This window comes from Dreissena polymorpha, chromosome 6 (assembly GCF_020536995.1).
Source record: "Dreissena polymorpha isolate Duluth1 chromosome 6, UMN_Dpol_1.0, whole genome shotgun sequence".
Classification (NCBI taxonomy): Eukaryota; Metazoa; Mollusca; class Bivalvia; order Myida; family Dreissenidae; genus Dreissena; species Dreissena polymorpha.
The window spans coordinates 56,898,883-56,916,749 of NC_068360.1; the positions used below are offsets into that span (position 1 = coordinate 56,898,883).

Consider the following 17,867-nt stretch of genomic DNA (forward strand, 5'->3'; position numbering starts at 1 on the left):
CAAACACCTTATCCCTGAAAACAATACTTTGCACATATCATACCTTTTCCTTGTCGATAGTACACTAACCAACCTACCTTGTCCTTGACCCTGAAGTACATTTTCTGAAGGACATCGTCCTTGACAATCTCAATGGACAGCGTATGACTCTCATAGAACTCAAAGGCGAGTCTTGACTCCTCAGTCTTGAGTAACTCTGGAAAATGTGTGAAAATACAACATTGTAGCAATTGTCTTAAGAATATTTACATTGGGCAGGGGGGGGGGGGAGGGGGGGTTAAAATAATTATATAATTTGAAAATTAGCCACACTGACATTATAAATACACAGACATTAATCAAATAAAAAATAATAATATTTAAATTAAATTATTTCAAAAGCCTCATATCTATTGAAATTTTCTCAAAGTGTCATTTGTAATTGACATTTACTCAACTGAAGGTCATCAGACCATTCATCAATTTTGAATTCAGGACTTTTGGTAAGATGTTTTTTTTTAGTAAAATCTTGAATGAACTATTCAAAATAATCTATTAAAATAAAAATGGGTGTACCAGGGTCCGTATTCACCAACCGATTCTTAGACTATGATATAACAGTAGAGACAATTTTTGAAACTGTAATGTTCTATCACTACTTGATATTAAAGTCTACAGTGCAAGTTAACACCTATAAAATATCATTGTTCATTTAGGACTAGATGTTGATGGTATAAGCACCATTGGCAGCATTTTTAAGACTATTTTTCATTCTTTTGTTCAAGAATGTGTTGGTAAGTATGGGTCTGGAACTAATTACAAATCTTAACATATATAATTGTGGTTGATTTTGAAACAAAACCTTTTAATTCTGAAATAATTTCTCACAAGATAATGATTGTTATATTGAGCATATATATATTGCATGGAGTATTCAATAGCAATTATTGGTTCAGAGTAGGTGCATCTTTGATCCACTTCATTCAACAAGTGTGTATTATTGATATTCAATGTTGTACTTTACAAACTCAGGGTAAATACCAAGCTTTTAATTCACCAAGGGATTACCAAAACTATTTAACTTAATTTTTAAACCATTTACCACTCTGATATGAACTTTGACACATGTGTAGACCCTTAGAACTTAAATTATCATATTTTCTTACTAGAGTCAAGTTTAACAGGCTTAATTATCAAACCAACTTAATTATCAATCCAAAGGTACTGATGAGCAGCAAAAAGCATAAAAGCTGAACAGACTGTGAGATATTCGCAGACTGTTTTGGTTACATGCTGGTTGCACATAGCCCTTTTCACTTTGCTTCTGAGAGGTAAATGGTTTAGCAGACCCCACACCATAATATACTCACTTTCCCTGGTGATGCCCTGCGGGTCGAGGTCCATGCCACGGGCCAGCAGGTGGTAGTACTGGAAGCCTACACCATGTATCAGGTTATCCAGCTCCTCATCCTCTCGGGACTGCAAACACATATTAACATATCAGAAGTACATCACGGAGGTCTAGCTCATGAAAGGAACGGTATGTTGAGTGTTTTGTCTTAATGCTTAATTCGGTGGAATAGTGACCCACACAACTCAAAGAACTGTTGCTTGAAAGTGATTTTGCTATTGAACATGTTTTTTTCCAATTAATATTATTAAACCCTTTACCACTTAGATATGCATTTTGACGCATTTGTAGTTCCTTTGAAAGTTACATTTAATTAAATACCTTTCTTACTAAATTTAAGTATAAAAAGCTTCATTTCCAACCCTTAGTTTCTGATTAGCAGCAAACAGCATAAAACCTGAACAGATTGCAAAGTTACTTGCAGGCTGTTCTGGTTTTATGCTGGTTGCAAAAGCAATTTTCACTTTGCTTCTTCTGGGGGAAAGGGTAAAGACATAATATGTTTAAAAGGTTTTATCTCTGTTGATACAACAGCATATCAGTAATCATACAATCAGCTGTCATTTATTTATTTCTAAACAACACTCTCTATGTTGGTACGATGCTTTCATGGATGAGCAATGGAATGTTTTATGTCATGTGACTGCAAAGGTAACTTGACAGTACAATGATCAAAAATCCTCACTACTAAATTAGACTTTTTTTTAATTTAAGCACTTAATACTCAGGTGAGCTTAAAACTAGAGCTTTGTCACAGACGTGACATATACCCCCACATGCTGCATTGACACAGAATATTTTGCATGCTGTCTTCACAAAACAAGAGAAGCTAATTGATGGCATTTTTTAGAATTATTATGCCATTATCATTTATGGACATTTTGACCTTTGAACTCTTGAATTCTTTTGCATGACACGCCGTCCAATGACTGTGAACAAAATTAATGTACAGAGTCATTTTAAAATCTCACAATGAATGACATAGTAATATCCCGGACAAGCTCATGTATGGCCATTTTTTACCTTTGAACTCCACGTGTGACCTTGACCTTGGAGATATCGACGTGATTCTTTCTCATGACACACCGTCTAATGATTGTGAACACATATACTGAGTAATTATAAAATCTCACAATGAATGACAAAGTTACGGCCCGGACAAGATCATATATGGCCATTTTTGACCTTTGAACTCAAAGTGTGACCTTGACGTTGCAGATATCTATGTAATTCTTTCGCATGACTCACCGTCCAATGATGGTAAACAAATGTGCCAAATGATTTAAAAATCTCACAATGAATGACATAGTTATGGCCCGGACAAGCTCATTTATGGCCAAGTTTGACCTTCGAACTCAAAGTGTGACCTTGACCTTGGAGATATTGCATGCACCGTCCAATGATAATGAAAAAATGTGACAAATGATCTTAAAATCTCACAATGAATGACAAGCTCATTTATGGCCATTTTTGACCTTTGAACTCAAAGTGTGACCTTGACCTTGGAGATATTGACGTAATTCTTTTGCATGACACACCATCCAATGATGGTGAACAAATGTGCCAAATGATTTTAAAGTCTCACAATAAATGACAAAGTTATGGCCCGGACAAGCTCACTTTAATATAGAAAACTCCAAGTGTGACCTTGACCTTGGAGATATCCACTTACTTCTTTTGTATGACACACCGTCCCATGATGGTGAACAAATGTACCAGACAAACTTTCGGTTTAAAACGCACTTAGTGACCCCATGACCTAGTTTTTGACTCGGCATGACCCATAATCAAACTTGACCTAGACATCATCTAGATACAACTTCTGACTAAGTTTGGTGAAGATCAGATGAAATTTTCGGGACAGACAGACCAACAGACAAAGTGACTCCAATATAGCCCCCATTACCAATGGTAATTGGGGTATAATACGATTCAAATAAATGTGATGCATACGAACATAAGACCGTAAACACAAAAAGAATGTATAATTATACGACTACAAGAGAAATAATTAATATATCCCCCAAAAAGATATGGCAGAAAACTGAGGAATTAGCCTGATGAGTTGCTCTAGAACAAAATGTGATGTTACTAGCTATTAAATTATTTCACAACTGGAATTACACATGCATTACACACCAAGCACTATGTTTTAAATTTGATGAAGGCAAACAATATAAGATTATAACTGATTAATTGTATGCTTAAAAACATAAGTGTTAGAACATTCTAATATGACAGGATCTTCTTTGGTTATTTATCAACGTAAGTTCTTTATTGTTTAACGAAGTTAACATTTTGCTTTGAACAATGCACACATAAATAAGTGTTATTTCATGCCATGCACAGAATGCTTAAATTCAGTTATTATCTTATTTTTATTTCAAACATAAGTCAAATATGCCTTAACAAAGCATATTTAAATATTCAATTATTTCTTACTTCAATTGCAAAAATAGTTATCATATCATGACAGAATAAAAATGATTTCTAGTCAATAAACAATCAAATCTTTGTCTTTTTAATCCATTGGCTAACAACCCACCTGGTATAACACCCATGTGGTTTAGTTAATAGGCATTGCATATTGAAATATAAACATTGATATATCAAACATTATTTCTTTAACCTTAACAATAAACAGGGGATGTAATCACAATTCTCCTTAAGAAGAACTTAATGGTAAAATCATTTTCTTCTTACAGTAAAATAGTTTTAGCAGGTTAATATGGCTCAAATGCCTAAATGATATATTTCATAACATTAAAATTGGAAAACGTTAGTTTTCACATATAATTTGTAATGTTTATGTTTCACTTAAGCACATTTACATTAAGATACGCATTAGGAGCTTTGTGAAAACCAGCTCAGGTCTTGGTTAGAGGTTTGGAAAGGGGTTTCATGAGAAAACAGCACTAATTTATATAAACTAGGGAAGACAACCACAGTTCTATACCTTCTTAAAATCCATCTCTCTTGCCTATAAATGGTAAGAGAATATTATGATTACAAAAACCAACTACTACAAGAACAATAAATTATATCATAAATGAAAACAAAATTATCTAATGTAGCTGACAAATCTTTTAATAATTATATTTCCTGTACAAGGGTATTATCCTACCTCAATCAATTTCTCACAACATTTTTCAATACAAAATTTGAAGTAAGGATAAGAACAACTAACCTCTTCCTGGTTACTTGCTTCGACAATTAAAGAAATTGCATGTTTCTAATTAAACAAATACATTAATGAATCTTAACATGTTATATGTGTATTGCTTTAACGAAATCTATGGTTTCATATTTGTACCCTGCTTTTTCTAGCTTGTCGGAAATCCTCTGCCATGTGCAAATGTAGAATCTGACCACTTTGAGTCTTAGAACACTTAAATTTTGGGTAAAGCCAATTCATTTAAGTCGGCCTGTCCCCCCCCCCCCCCATACATGAGGCATGTAACTATAAGAAACAACTCCAAACTCAAACTCTACTAGTCTCTGACCTCCCAACTGCATGAACTCCACTAAAACTTACACACATTTTACCTGGCTATATAATTATATTAACAAGAGTTCCACGGTCGGAGACATATGCCCCCCAAACAGGGCTATGAACAAGTGACCCCAATTTCAATAAGGGTCATCTTAGTCCAATGCACATGGGAAGAATCAAGCCAATTGGTCAATTTGTTGAAGAGTTATTGATCGGAAACGATTTTCACACTTCTTGTGACAGTAACCTTGAAATAGTGACCCCAATTTCAATGGGGGTCAGCTACTTCCAAGACCAATGCACATGTGAAGTATCAAGCCAATCGGTCATTTTATTGACTAGTTATCGATCCTGAATGAACTTGTCTACCTACAGACAGACTGACAGACAGACCGACCAACAACCAGCAAAACAATATACCCCCTCTTCTTTGAAGGGGGGCATAAAAATGCATGCACATATATAATGATATATTTATGATCAATAAAAAATACTTTAAACAAGGTCATTTATTTTAAAATTAATGATAGAAACTAATTACATAATACCATTTTGGGCCAATTATATGTATAATTAGCGAATGGCTAATTAAACAGGGAGAGTCATCTAAACTTAGACTCTCATAATCAGCCAGGTTACAAATGTCAGCAGGAAAAAAACAAAAAGCATTAATAATGCGCCGTTAATAATACCAATAAGCGCAATATTCAGGTTAGTTAACTACAGACGTTATTAGCCACAATCAATCTACTGTAACTGTAGTTATCATTCTCCTTAATGCCTACATCACACAATATCTTAATACCACAACAAAATTCAGTTGGCTCACGCCAAAAGTCTAAAAACATAAAATATTTTTTTTTAGTTTGTATAAAGAGTTTACATCTAAAGAAATACATATTTGTGAATATATGTGGATTATAAGGAAAGTTTGAGCAGTTTAGTAAAGTCATTAGTCACCTGTTATTTTGCCAAAAATAATATGTACAGCACTACAGTATTCTATGTTATTACATAGGCAGAAACAACAACAACAAGGGCTGTTTGTAAAACATGCATGCCCCCCATATGGGCTGTCAGTTGTAGTGGCAGCCATTGTGTGAATACGTTTGTTGTTACTGTGACCTTGACCTTTGACCTAGTGACCTGAAAATCAATAGGGGTTATCTGCCAGTCATGATCATTGTAAGTATGAAGTTTCATGATCCTAGGCATAATTATTCTTGAGTTATCATCTGGAAACCATTTTACTATTTCGAGTCAATGTGACCTTGACCATTGACCTAGTGACCTGAAAATCTATAGGGGTCATCTGCGAGTCATAATCAATGTACCTATGAAGTTTCATGATCCTAGGCCTAAGTGTTCTTGAGTTATCATCCGGAAACCATCTGGTGGACGGACCGACCGACATGTGCAAAACAATATACCCCTCTTCTTCGAAAGGGGGCATAACAAATAAAACAATACTGTCTGAGACTAAGCACATTGAATACTTACACTTTCCTAAAGTAACATGCCAAATAGAAACATCAGCAATAAGTCGGATATTGAATAAGAACAACATGCATATGAGAAGTTTGATTTAGCAAATTAACATAAAACAAAATAACCTTCCATATATCAAATAATTAAAGAGTCTGCTTGTTTTATCTCCTTATACAAGCATTCCAAATGGCCTCTAACATGAACATAGTAAAGAAGTCTTTTTATTTAAGCTGCTTTAAAGACTATATACTGTAATTACTCTAAATTTTCGGATACCGCCACTTTTAGCCCTTATAATTGTTTTTAGTAACTCTACATTTTCCGACATACAAGGTTTTGTTTATAATTATATATACTGACTCTTATAATTTTCTGAAAATTTATGAAATGACGCTATTTTACCAGAATTCTGCACTGTTGCCCTCATCTGGTTACATTTGTTTTTGCAACCAGATTAAGGTCATAAAACCTGGCAGACGAATGCCTTAAGGCAATGATCCTTAACATTGTGTTTTTGGGTAAATTGGGTTAAGAACTATTTAAAACGGTAATAGACATTGGTTTCATCCAACAGTTTAAAGCAAAAAATATATAAAAGTACTTGTTGCTATTCGGTGTGGTTATTTTACAAGAGTGCAATTATTTTTTTAAACAATTGACGCTAAACACCTTGTATACCCAAATCTGATTCTCAGCGCACTAATTTTAGAGAGTTTCAGAAGTTTTGAGCACCATTATTTTTGTTGCTAAATTTTTTGACATTTTTTATATCAAAATTTTCTTAGAGCAATTATTGCATATTATGAACTATAGCTTGCATATATTATGTGTATAATGTGTTAGATATAAAACATCTTATATTAAAAATAACATTTGATACAAGAACAAAGATCAACAAAACCAATTGGTGTATAAGTTTAGTCTAAAACATTTGATAATGATCCATTAATATTTTCATGGGCGATTGTTCACATGAAAATATTAGATTTATCTATTTATCTGTGCCAGTAAAATCTTATTTATAATTGCAGAATAATGATGTGTGTAAAATAAGTACTGTTGTATCTTTTAGTTCTTGTAAACATGAACTATATATGTAATTTTCAGAATAATGGAGTAGATGAAATAAAATACAAATTTAACTTTCCAAATAACAGTGCTCTCAATTAAGAATGCATATAAAAGCTGAATATACACCATACTTTCATGAAATTGTGGCTAAATAAACCAATAATGCATATATTGGTCATGTGCATCTAAGACTACATTTCCAAATATACGCACACACAAATCGTGCCCCTGAAAGCTTTCATTTAGGTTTTTTGTTGTAAAAAGAACAGTATCATTCAAGACATTATGATGAAGTTATGAAAGACTTACCATGAAGGCCTTATATGCATCTGTCATTGTGGTGACAAGGACATCAATGTCTAAATACTCCATCACCTCCTAAAACCAGAAAACATCGCAACATAGAGATTAATATGCAATTAATAAGCTACAATATGGGGAAATGGGGCCTAATGCATGTGCATAAAGTGTTGTCCTGGATTAGCTTGTGCAATCTGCACAGCTTATCAGGGACAACAATTTATGCCTGAACTGGATTTTTGCTATGAAGAAAATTTATTTAAACAAAAAATACCATCAAAGAGGAAAGTGTTTACCCTGATTAGTCTGTGGTTGTGCCGACCGGCCCACTAATCTTTGACGAAACATTATACACATGCACTTATCCCTGTTTTCCCAGACTTAGGCTCAAATAAAAGTTTGGTGTGAAATAACTCACCATTATATTAAGAATATGTAGTGGGTTAAATAACTCATCATTATGTATGGAATATAGCAGGTTTAATAATTCACCAGTATACTTCAGTTGAATAACTCACCATTATATTTGGAATATATTGGGTCAAATAACTCAACATTATATTTGAAAATATATTGGGTCAAATAACTCAACATTATATTGGAATATACAATGTATAAGTTCAAATAACTAAAACAAATATATTTTTAATATAGTGGTAAATTGCTCAACATTTTATTAAGAAATATATCTGGATTGAATAACTCACTATTTTATCTGCAATATGGGATGTTATATAACGCACCATTATACATGTATTTTGGAATTCAGTGGGTCAATTAACTCAACTTTATATTTTGAATATAGTAGATTAATTTATACACCATTACATTTTGAATATAATGGGGAAGAATTTCATCAGCAAACCTTGATAAATATAATTTTTTGTCTTTGTTAAACTAGCTTCATGACAAATACATTTTAACAGCAGTTTAAATTTGGGCAAAGATTTAAATTTTCTTGCATAATGATTTACTTACGGATTGACATGAAAACGATTTTGACCCAATAAAAGCTTTTAAAAAATTATCCCATTTCATTTAATGGAACAGCCAAGAGAAATGCTTGGCAAAACATTAAAGACAAAAAGCTGAAGTCAAATTTGCAATGGCACAACTTATTATTCAATGATTTTGATGCTTCATAAATCTTAATTTTACAAGAATTTATTCTAAACGATATAGATATCATATGTTTTTTAACTTTCTTGTTGCAAATTGCATATATTTGAACAAGGGAGGTAATTTTCAGAATCAACAGCCTAATAAGGGTGGTTCAACACATCAGATCTAATGTATTTTGAAGGTTTATTAAATAGTTAGAATGATGACGTAAATACTGTAATTGTTGTTAACGTTAGGATGATCCAGTGTTTTGTGGTATTGGTGAATTTACTGAACATATCTTTCATCTGGTATCTTGATGACAAGTCAATGGCTAATATATTAATATCCGAATTGTTATTTACAAAAGAATTTATCCAAACAAGGTTGACAGTTTAACAACAAAGTTAACAACAACATCAGCAAAAGCCTCTCACACTTTAACTTTAATTACTTCTAAATGTCAAGATGATAAAAAGATTTTCAGTTTTTTGCTACAACGGACACATTCAAATGCAATCTCCCACACAATAAGACATGTTATAGGGCATTGTCAAGTTGTGAAACCAGTTAGCAATTTAAAATCAAAGCGCTGAAGGCACTTAAGTTTAAGCATTTATCGTCTGCAGTGCAGAAAGGCAGCAGTAATCGTTCCTAGCAAAGTGAGTTACTATCCTTAGCGTAGCTAAGCAAGCTAAGCACATAGTGATTTGCAAAACATACTCTGTAAATTTAGTCAGCCGCTAACGCAACCAACTAAAAACAACAACATGGTGGTGAAATTAGAAAACATGTGTAAATGCTAGCAGCTTACATCTCAAACAAAGATTATAACAAAGGATTAAGCAAGCAAACTCAAACTCTGTATAGGTGTTAAAACACTAATATCTATACCTTTGCACCGTCTTTAAGTCGTGCATACTCCCCAAACTTAAATTGGGAAAATACAACCAATTAACATCATCATACCTGACAACTTCAAATGGGAAAATACAACAAATTAACATCATCATACCTGACAACTTCAAATGGGAAAATACAACAAATTAACATCATCATACATATAGTTGCTTTTAACAGAGCAAAACATAAATTAGGTCGATAGGCAGGCCATCATTAAATTTTCTGAAAACATTGAGCCAGAAATGGAATGTTGGAATAAAGATGAGCCAAGAACCATCATCGTTTTATTTGATTCTGTGTTGAATATTGAATTTACAGTGTATAATAGTTTTGAAAAATAAATATAAGGCTAATTTTTTAGAACTATAACACACAATACAAAGTCAAAGTAATCCTATTTTCCAGGGTAAAGTGCGGTTGTGCTTGATTTGAACACAGTAACTTAATCGATTACCTTTGGCAAACTTGATTGTTGTTCTTCATCAAGACCTTGTGTGTTCTCCTCAGTCAAACACCTCACTAAAATCCCAATTGCTCTCTTCAGTGAGAATACCTAAATTTGAGAAAATTTGAAATATTGATTCAAGAAAATTATGATTTAACTTACATCAAGAAAATGAAAACATATGGCATATATTGCAAACACATGAAACTAAACATGCATAGAACAGGAATAAACCCATATTAATCAGCTGGTTGACACAAAAATGCACCAATATACCCAGGTGCCAAAGTAAAACAAACAAGGACTGTTAGTAAAACATGCATGCCCCCCATATGGGCTGTCAGTTGTAGTGGCAGCCATTGTGTGAATACATTTTTTGGCACTGTGACCTTCACCTTTGACCTAGTGACCTGAAAATCAATAGCAGTCATCTGCGAGTCATGATCAATGGTACTACCTATGAAGTTTCATGATCATAGGCGTAAGCTTTCTTGAGTTATCATCTGGAAACCATTTTACTGTGTCAAGTCACCATGACCTTGACCTTTGACCTAGTGATCTGAAAGTCAATAGGGGTCATCTGCTAGTCATGATCAATGTACCTATGAAGTTTCATGATCCTAGGCGTAAGCGTTCTTGAGTTATCATCTGGAAACCATTTTTCTAAGTTGAGTCACCGTGACCTTGACATTTGACCTAGTGACCTGAAAATCAATAGGGGTCATCTTCGAGTCATGATCAATGTACCTATGAAGTTTCATGATCCTAGGCATAAGCGTTCTTGAGTTATCATCCAGAAACCATTTTACTATTTAGGGTCACCTTGACCTTTGACCTAGTGACTTGAAAATCAATAGGGGTCATCTGCGAGTCATGATCAATGTACCAATTAAGTTCCATGATCCTAGGCATATGCATTATTGAGTAATCATAAACAAACCATTTTACTATTTCGGGTCACCGTGACCTTGACCTTTGACCTAGTGACCTGAAAATCAATAGGGGTCATCTGCCAGTCATGATCCATGTACCTATGCAATTTCATGATCCTAGGCATAAGCGTTCTTGAGTAATCATCCGGAAACTATTTTATTATTTCGGGTCACTGTGACCTTGACCTTTGGCCTAGTGACCTGAAAATCAATGGGGGTCATCTGCCAGTCATGATCAATGTACCTATGAAGTTTCATGATCCTAGGCATAAGCGTTCTTGAGTTATCATCCGGACACCATTTTACTATTTCGGGTCACCATGTCCTTGACCTTTGACCTAGTGACCTCAAAATCAATAGGGGTCATCTGCTAGTCATGATCAATGTACCTATGAAGTTTCATGATCCTAGGCCTAAGCGTTCTTGAGTTATCATCCCGAAACCATCTGGTGGACGGACATACGGACGGACCGACCGACATGTGCAAAACAATATACCCCCTCTTCTGCGAAGTGGGGCATAAAAAGGTAATCCAAGTTCACATTTTTATTTAAATATATATATTTTTTTTTTCAAATCCTTTAGCTCAAGTTACTTTTCAGTCACAAAGATGACACAAAATCTGATGGATGGATAGAAGGACAAACATATAACTCCAACAAACTTAAGGGAGACCTCATAAAGTTGGACAGAAAAGCACACTTGTATATCCCACGCTTAGGTGAGGCCATATAAATGCACTAGTATTCTTATAAAAATAACTTATCTAAATAAAGTTACAAGTATTTTGTTAAAAAGAACTAATCTACAACCTTACTTTGATACATTAAAGCGTTAAAAAATAGCATTATATGTTTATCATTTTCCAAGTGTACCTCTTCCGCCGTACAGTCTTTATAGGATCCAACACGTAGAATGTGGTTCACATAGTCGCATATCTTGTTGTCAAACACCACTGACTGGTTTACAGGGTTACCCTGAGAACCCAAAACATGCTTTAATAATATTAATATTAAAAAAAAAATCATATAAAAATTATGTTCATTCTACATAATGGCAAGCTTTAAACCAAAGGTCATGATTTGAACAACTACTGTAGTGGACACTTTCTGTTTTCAAAATAACAAAGCTCTTGGTTTTGAATTTGAAATATGTTCAGACTTTTAATGTTTTGATTGCTAAATAAGACTACATACAACTTTTTCTTTCATCCTCTTGCATGGTAGTCATAATGTGAGCACATAGCAAATATTATACCTTGTCTTGCAGGTTCTGTGAAGAAATTTCCAATTTAACAAATCTTTCTATTTGCCCTTGTGACCTAGATATGCAGCAGACTGGAATCTGCTAAACCATAACTGAAGATATGTTGTTGGACCCTTTCCCGCTCAGAAGTTACGTGAAAAAGGTAACATGCAACCAGCATAAAACCAGAACAGCCTGAGAGAAACTTGATGGCTCTTTTGGTTTTATGTATTTTGCTGCTCTTCATTATCTTAGAGTTAGAAGTGAAGGCTTAAAAAACTTAAATCTAAGAAAGCTCATTAATTTAATTTGATTTTTAAAAGACTTCAAAAGCATCAAAATGCATATTTAACAGGTAAAGCATTAAAGGTAAGGTTAAGGACTGGACATCACACAACAAACAATGCCAGAACCACAAAAATAAAACTATGCGTATGGATAAACCAAAAATAACAAAACTATGCATACAGATAGAAACACAATAATAAAACTATTTGTACTGTAGACCCAAAATAATAAAACTATGCATAAGGATAGACCCAAAATAATAAAACAATGCGTACAGATAGACCCACAATAATAAAACAATGTGTACACATAGACCAACAATAACAAGCAAATTTATTGAATTGATATCCCCCGCCAATATGCTTCTGGACGGATGGGCAACGCCCTTCAACCTCAATGTGTGACCTTGACCTTAGCCCATAGGATTCTGGGGTGTTGAATGTGAAGCACCCCCAGATGAATGAGAACAACTATGGCAAGTTTCATGGCTCTTGCTCATGTGTTAATGGAGATAAAGCTCTAAGCTTATATTAAAAAGCATTTGTTCAAGATACAAAGGGCCATAACTCTGTTATTAACAGATGGTGTACAATGCCATTTGGCGTGCATCATCCTCTTATCCATATATATTTACTCATACCAAGTTTCAATGAAATCCGCCAAAGCACTTCCGATAAAGGCTTCGGACAGAAAACGCCAAAACGATATCCCACCGCCTATGGTGGGGGATAATAAAACAATGCCTACACATACAGATAGACCCACAAAAAGAAACTCTGCGTACAGATAGACCAACAATAATAAAACAATGCATAAGGATAGAAAAAAAATAATGAAACTATGCATATAAATAAACTGTGAACTCAACCACAATAATGAAACAATGCTTACAGATGTGAACTCCACAAGGGTCTCAAACACTTGTGTGATGAGTGCGATGGAGCTGCTGCTGATATTGGCGTACAGGATCGTCAGGAACTTGGTCGTCTCGGCAACCAGATTCACAGACTTGATGTTGTCAGGCTGCTCTCGTAGGTAGTTCTACGAGAAATATTAACAGGGAATAATATGACAAACATACTTAACCCTTTCCCAATCGGAAGCAAAGTAAAAATGGTTATGCGCCAACAGCATAAAACTAGAACAGCCTGCTAGTAACTCGCAGTCTGTTCAAATTTTATGCTGTTTGCTCCTCATCAGTATCAAGAGTTGAAAATGAAGCCTTTTAAACTTAAATTAAGTATGAAAGGCATTTAATTTAATTTAACTTATTTAGGGACTACAAATGCATCAAAATATGTATCTAAGTGATAGAGGGTAAAGTCAATATTCTGACTCAACTTTGAGTTTTTTCTCAATTTTTGAAATGAATGCTCAGTTCTTTAGATGAGTTTTACCATCTTTCTCAATTTGGTGTTCATAAAAGCTTTATGTCTGACTTAACGCTTAGGTTGAGGAGGAACATTTGCATATTCATATCGCTGAAGTTTGTGACTGTTCTTGAACTGTCTGACATTCTCAAAACTCAGCTGAGTGGATACTCAAGTCTCATCTTCTGAGTAAACCCTTTACCACTTATATACGTATTTTGACACATTTGTAGTCCCTTAGAAAGTTAAAAATTAAAGACCTTTCTTACTAAATTCAAGTTCAAATGCTTAATTCCTTACATACTGATGAGCAGAAAACAGCATAAAACCTGAACAACTGCAAGTTACTCGTAGGCTGTTCTGTATTTTTGCTGGTTGCAAAAGCCATTTTCACTTGGTTTCTTATGGGGAAAGGGTTAAGCAAACAAGAGCTGTCAGAAGATAGTGTGCTCAACTATTTAATTACTTGATAGTCATCATGGGAAAATTGTTCATATTCAATAAGGTCAAGGTATTATAATCATATTCTAAGTGGAACAGGACCATAATTGAAACATATTGATAGCTTCTTTTTTTTTAAAGAAGTTGTACTTTATAGACGATTCTGAGTTCAGGTATATTTTCCACAATCTATTGAACATTTGTAAAGATATAAAACAAACTAATTTTAAATAAGATTTTATTTCAAGTTTGATAGCAATAGCTTAGGTGAGATGGTTGGACAGTCCTTCAAAAATAAAATAAATAAATATTTGTGTATTTTTTTACCTTGTTTCCAAAAAGAAAAAAACATTCGATTCCGGCGGGGTGGGGTGGGATGGGGTGGAGAGGGGGTATAATGTGGGGGTGTGGTCATTTATTAGATGATCTTTCAAAAATAAGAAAAAAAGGGGAAAAAAACAAAAAGAAATTTGGGGGGGGGGGATTCTGGGGTGGGGCATGGGGGATGGTTTGGGTGGAGTCCATTGTGGTATCATAAGTATGTCAGGTACGTGTTGTTTTGTCAAAGTCTGAATCAAAACTGATCATAAATAATAGTGAGTGTTGCAAGTATGAAAGCAATAGTTTGATTGTCACACATGAGCCCCATATTTGTAGTCCTGCATGTTGATTATCACACATGAGACCCATACCTGTAGTCCAGCATGTTGATTGTCACACATTAGTCCCATACCTGTAGTCCTGCATGTTGATTGTAACAAACGAGTCCCATACCTGTAAACCAGCATGTTGATTATCAAAAACGAGTCCCATACCTGTTGTCCAGCATGTTGATTATCACACACAAGTCCCATACTTGTATTCCAGCATGTTGATTATCACACTTGAGTCCCATACCTGTATTCCAGCATGTTGATTATCACACACAAGCCCCATACCTGCATTCCAGAATGTTGACTATCACACATGAGACCCATACCTGTAGTCCAGCATGTTGATTGTCACACATGAGTCCCAAACCTGTAGTCCAGCATGTTTATTATCACACATGAGACCCATACCTGTAGTCCAGGATGTTGATTGTCACACAAAGGACCAATACCTGTAGTCCAGCATGTTGATTATCACACACAAGCCACATACCTGCAGTCCAGCATATTGATTATCACACATGAGACCCATACCTTTAGTCCAGCATGTTGATTATCACACATGAGACCCATATCTGTACTCCAGCATGTTGATTGTCACACATGAGACCCATACCTGTAGTCCAGCATGTTGAATGTCACACAAGAGTCCCATACCTGTAGTCCAGCATGTTTATTATCACACATGAGACCCATACATGTAGTCCAGCATGTTGATTATCACACAAAAGACCAATACCTGTAGTCCAGCATGTCGGTTATCACACACAAGCCCCATACCTGCAGTCCAGCATGTTGATTATCACACATGAGACCCATACCTGTAGTCCAGCATGTTGATTGTCACACATGAGTCCTAAACCTGTAGTCCAGCATGTTGATTATCACACATGAGACCCATACCTGAAGTCCAGCATGTTGATTGTCACACATGAGACCCATACCTGTAGTCCAGCATGTTGATTGTCACACATGAGTATCATACCTGTAGTCCAGCATGTTTATTATCACACATGAGACCCATACATGTAGTCAAGCATGTTGATTATCACACAAAGGACCAATACCTGTAATCCAGCATGTTGATTATCACACACAAGCCCCATACCTGCAGTCCAGCATGTTGATTATCACACATGAGACCCATACATGTAGTCCAGCATGTTGATTATCACACATGAGACCCATACCTGTAGTCCAGCATGTATATTGGCACACATGAGTCCCATACCTGTAGTCCAGCATGTATATTATCACACATTCGACCCATACCTGAAGTCCAGCATGTTGATTATCACACAAAGGACCAATACCTGAAGTCCAGCATGTTGATGGTCACACACAAGCCCCATATAACTGCAGTCCAGCATGTTGATGATCACACACGAGTCCCATACCTGTAGTTCAGCATGTTGATTATCACACAAGAGACCCATACATGTAGTCCAGCATGTTGATTATCACACAAGAGACCCATACCTGTAGTCCAGCATGTTGATTATCACACAAGAGTCCCTTATTTGTAGTCCAGCATGTTAATTATCACACATGAGTCCCTTATCTGTAGGCCAGCATATTGATTATCATACAGGAGTCCCTTATCTGTAGTCCAGCATGTTGATTATCAAACATGATACCCATACCTGTAGTCCAGCATGTTGATTATCACATATGATACCCATACCTGTAGTCCAGCATGTTGATTATCACACATGATACCCATACCTTTAGTCCAGCATGTTGATTATCACAAAAGAGACCCATACATGTAGTCCAGCATGTTGATTATCACACAAGAGACCCATACCTGTAATCCAGCATGTTGATTATCACACAAGAGTCCCTTATTTGTAGTCCAGCATGTTAATTATCACACATGGGTCCCTTATCTGTAGGCCAGCATATTGATTATCATACATGAGTCCCTTATCTGTAGTCCAGCATGTTGATTATCACACATGATATCCATACATGTAGTCCAGCATGTTGATTATCACACATGAGACCCATACCTGTAATCCAGCATGTTGATTATCACACAAGAGTCCCTTATTTGTAGTCCAGCATGTTGATTATCACACATGAGTCCCTTATCTGTAGGCCAGCATATTGATTATCATAAATGAGTCCCTTATCTGTAGTCCAGCATGTTGATTATCAAAGATGATACCCATACCTGTAGTCCAGCATGTTGATTATCACACATGATACCCATACCTGTAGTCCAGCATGTTGATTATTACACATGATACCCATACCTGTAGTCCAGCATGTTGATTATCACACAAGAAACCCAAACATGTAGTCCAGCATGTTGATTATCACACAAGAGACCCATACCTGTAATCCAGCATGTTGATTATCACACAAGAGTCCCTTATTTGTAGTCCAGCATGTTAATTATCACACATGAGTCCCTTATCTGTAGTCCAGCATGTTGATTATCAAAGATGATACCCATACCTGTAGTCCAGCATGTTAATTATCACACATGATACCCATACCTGTAGTCCAGCATGTTGATTATCAAACATGATACCCATACCTGTAGTCCAACATGTTGATTATCACACAAAGGACCCATACCTGTAGTCCAGCATGTTGATTATCACACAAGAGTCCCTAATTTGTAGTCCAGCATGCTAATTATCGCACATGAGTCCCTTATCTGTAGGCCAGCGTGTTGATTATCATACATGAGTCCCTTATCTGTAGTCCAGCATGTTGATTATCACACATGATACCCATAC

The 17,867-nt window shown here is 35.3% G+C and overlaps 2 protein-coding genes across 3 annotated transcripts in view; one reads left to right on the forward strand and one right to left on the reverse strand.

The window, feature by feature from the left end:
- Positions 1 to 17,867, forward strand: part of LOC127833488 (aldehyde dehydrogenase, mitochondrial-like) — a 315,090-nt gene that overhangs the window by 221,284 nt on the left and 75,939 nt on the right. The window lies entirely within an intron of this gene.
- LOC127833498 (inositol 1,4,5-trisphosphate receptor type 2-like) overlaps positions 1 to 17,867 on the reverse strand; it is a 183,782-nt gene that overhangs the window by 20,196 nt on the left and 145,719 nt on the right. Inside the window, exons 51-58 of the mRNA XM_052358786.1 lie at positions 13,548 to 13,697; positions 11,999 to 12,100; positions 10,201 to 10,299; positions 9,738 to 9,773; positions 7,752 to 7,820; positions 4,347 to 4,370; positions 1,350 to 1,458; positions 78 to 196 (exon numbers count right to left, since the gene is read on the reverse strand). Coding sequence (XP_052214746.1) covers positions 78 to 196; positions 1,350 to 1,458; positions 4,347 to 4,370; positions 7,752 to 7,820; positions 9,738 to 9,773; positions 10,201 to 10,299; positions 11,999 to 12,100; positions 13,548 to 13,697 — 708 coding nt within the window. The remainder of the gene's footprint in view (positions 1 to 77; positions 197 to 1,349; positions 1,459 to 4,346; positions 4,371 to 7,751; positions 7,821 to 9,737; positions 9,774 to 10,200; positions 10,300 to 11,998; positions 12,101 to 13,547; positions 13,698 to 17,867) is intronic.